Source organism: Rhinoderma darwinii, chromosome 4 (genome assembly GCF_050947455.1).
Source record: "Rhinoderma darwinii isolate aRhiDar2 chromosome 4, aRhiDar2.hap1, whole genome shotgun sequence".
Taxonomy (NCBI): Eukaryota; Metazoa; Chordata; class Amphibia; order Anura; family Rhinodermatidae; genus Rhinoderma; species Rhinoderma darwinii.
Genome location: NC_134690.1, coordinates 266,442,992 through 266,446,207, shown reverse-complemented (window position 1 = coordinate 266,446,207; position 3,216 = coordinate 266,442,992). Strand labels below are relative to the sequence as shown.

Here is a 3,216-nt window from a genome sequence, read left to right as displayed (position 1 = left end):
CATCTTATCCCGGAACCTCATGACATACTCTATGACTGATACCTCTGGAGTAACCAATTCTCCTTCCCAGGATTCTCTTATCAGATCTAGGGGGCCCCGTACTCGTCTTCCATACAGCAGCTCAAAGGGGGAGAACCCCGTTGAGGCCTGCGGTACCTCTCGGTAAGCAAACAACAGGTGGGGGAGATACCGCTCCCAGTCGCGCCCCTGGGACTCGACCAACATCTTGAGCATTTGTTTGAGGGTCCCATTAAATCGTTCACACAGACCATTAGTCTGTGGGTGATAGGGACTGGCTACAAGGTGTTGCACCTGCATTTTCTTACAGAGGCACTGCATCAGGTTGGACATAAACTGGATCCCCTGATCGGTAAGCATCTCCCTGGGAAATCCTACTCGAGCAAATACACTTATCAGGGCATCAGCCACCTTGTCGGCCCGAATGGAGGATAACGCTATGGCTTCTGGGTATCGAGTAGCATAATCTACCACCGTTAAGATAAAGCGTTTCCCAGAACTGCTGGGTATGGCCAGAGGCCCAATGATATCCACAGCGATTCTCTGGAAGGGCTCATCAATGATTGGCAAAGGGGCTAATGGGGCTTTCGGGATATGTCCCGACTTCCCCACCCTTTGGCATGTCACACAAGAACGGCAGTAGTTTGCTATGTCAGTTCCCATTTTAGGCCAATAAAAGTTATGAGCAAGCCTGGCTTTTGTCTTCTGTACCCCTAAATGTCCAGCTAAGGGGATCTCATGGGCAACCCTCATTAATTGTTCACGAAACTGGTGGGGTACTATGAGCTGTTGCTCTGTTAACCATGCCTGTTGGTGATCACAGGGAATAGTCTCCCTATACAGTCTGCCTTGATCCCAGAAGATCCTCTCCTTGTCAGATTCGTCAGGTGTTTTTCCAGCAAGGTCCCTTAGCTTGTCTAAGTTGGCATCATCATGTAAAGCGGCCTGGAACTCTTGGCTCTGGGTGGCTAGGAGGGAAGTAAAAGCGACAGCCTCGCTGGGCTCCTCTGTGGCACTTTCTGGGCTGTTAGCTGGCAGACAGATATCTAAGTTATGGCTATTTTGACTGCGGGTCACGGCTGATATGTAAGTCCGCTTCTGGCTAACTAGGGTCTGGGGGTCATTCTGAGTATATACCATATTACCGTTATCAGGACATATCTCTAGAGCATTACTGGTTATATGGCTATTACCGATTAACTTAGTAGCATCCCCCAATAGTATGGCATTACATGGTTCCACATGGTCACATAGCACATTAACATCATTAGACACTTCTACATGGCAGGGTTCAGAAAGATCAAGAGGGGAACATATTACCTTATCATCAACATCACACATTTCAACAGAGCTTGCGGGGTCATCAGCAACATCTGATGCAACATACTGAGATACTAACCGTCCCAGTCAGTACCTAATAAGACATTCGTGGGAATATTTTCAGACACCCCCACTTCTTTTAACCCCCTCCCTGTACCCCAATCAAGGTACACCCGTGCCATGGGCAAAGCGGGGTGGACTCCCCCAATCCCTGTGACAGTCAGGGTTTTTCCAGGAATAATGTCCTCCATGGACACAAGTTCGGGACGGACCAGAGTCATCTCAGCGCCGGTGTCTCTCAGCCCCACAGTGACGGTATTGCCCACAGTAACCGACTGTAGATTGTCACTGGGTTTCCCCTGAATCCCACCCACACACAAAACAGCTGGAGAGGACCCAAGTGGCTTGGGCAGGGGGGCATTCTTCTTTTTCTCAGGGCAGGTAGTGCTGAGGTGGCCCAATTTGTTACACACAAAACACCTGCGGGAATCAAATGCAGGCCTGGTGGGGGGAACAGGGCCAGGACCCCCTGAGGGTCGGTTGGCAAAAGAAAATGTGTTTGTAGTTGGCTTACCCCCTTTCCAGTTGGCAATAGAAGGTTTCCGCACTGCTGGTTCCCGGTTGGCAAGATAGGCATCCGCAATGTGTGCTGCCTGGGCCGCATCCTTGGGCTCTCGGTCCAATACAAACTGTCGCACTTCCACAGGGCAAATGTGCAGCAATTGATCTTTAATAATCAGATCCTCCATGCCCTCAAAGGTAGTGATGGAAAACCCTCGGATCCACTGCTGGAGGTTGATTCTCAGGCCATCTACCACATCCGAGTAGCTGTCATTAGGTCCACGTTGTAAAGTCCGGAATCTTTTGCGGTACACCTCTGGGGTGAGGTTATATTTCCGGATCAAAGCTTGTTTGATGGCATCATAATCCCCATCCTGGTCTAGGGGAAGAGCTGCAAACACTTCCAAGGCTTTGCCTTTTAACCCTGGGGTTAGGTACCTGGCCCATTGCTCATTGGGTAACTGGTACTGTCTGCAAGCCTTTTCAAATCCTCTTAGGAAAGTGTCCAGGTCCCCATCCTTTTCAATAACAGGAAAGTGCTCCAGACGGGGTTTAAAGGTTGTTATGGTATCCCTGGACTCTCTGTTCGGTGGGGTAGAAGTGTGCAATTGGAGTCGTGCTAACTCCAGCTGGTACTCTCGCTCCGCCTGGCGCTCTGCCTGGCGCTCTGCCGCCTCTCGCTCTGCCTGGCGCTCCGCAAACTCTCGCTCTGCTTGGCGTTCTTGTAAAATAAGCTGCATACGCATTTGGGGGTCACATTCACTCATCTGTTGAAGAATTAGGGGCAAACAAGAGTCCATTCCACTCCGAGAACTGCTGCTGCTGGTACCCTCTGGGTCTGCCAGTTCCGGAGCCATATCCATTGCTTGATCCCCATGTGCTGTATAGGTCCCTGGCTCAGGTACCACATGGCGTTGGTGCTTGGCATCATCCTCTACCAACGCCCGGATCAGCATTTCTTTTGTTTTGTCAGTCCCATCCAGACCTCTCTGCTCACAAAGGCTGATCAAAACGGCTTTATCTTGCTTCTTGTAAGCAGCTGCCATCTTAGCAGTTACTTGCCAAATAAAAAAAATAGAAAAGAATAACAAGGGAGGGAGGGAAACTGTATGCAAGTATGTCTTAATTTATAAAAAATAAATAAGCACTGAGTTTGTCCTTATAGACCGGTGAGCTCCTCGCAAGGATTCTGCCAGTCCTTAAGTGCAAGGGTTAATTACTTAATCCAGGCACTTAATGCTCTAATAAAAAATAAAATTATCCCACCGCTGCCACCACTCTGTCACGAACACCACTCCCGGCACACGTGACTTGGAT

At 49.6% G+C, this 3,216-nt stretch overlaps 1 protein-coding gene across 1 annotated transcript; it reads right to left on the bottom strand.

Annotated features, from left to right (window-relative positions):
• Positions 1–1,412: 1,412 nt before the first annotated feature.
• On the bottom strand, positions 1,413–2,945 carry LOC142760523 (uncharacterized). Its single transcript, XM_075863721.1, has one exon. The coding sequence runs from the start codon at positions 2,943–2,945 to the stop codon at positions 1,413–1,415; it is 1,533 nt and encodes a 510-aa protein (XP_075719836.1).
• Between the last annotated feature and the right edge of the window lie 271 nt (positions 2,946–3,216).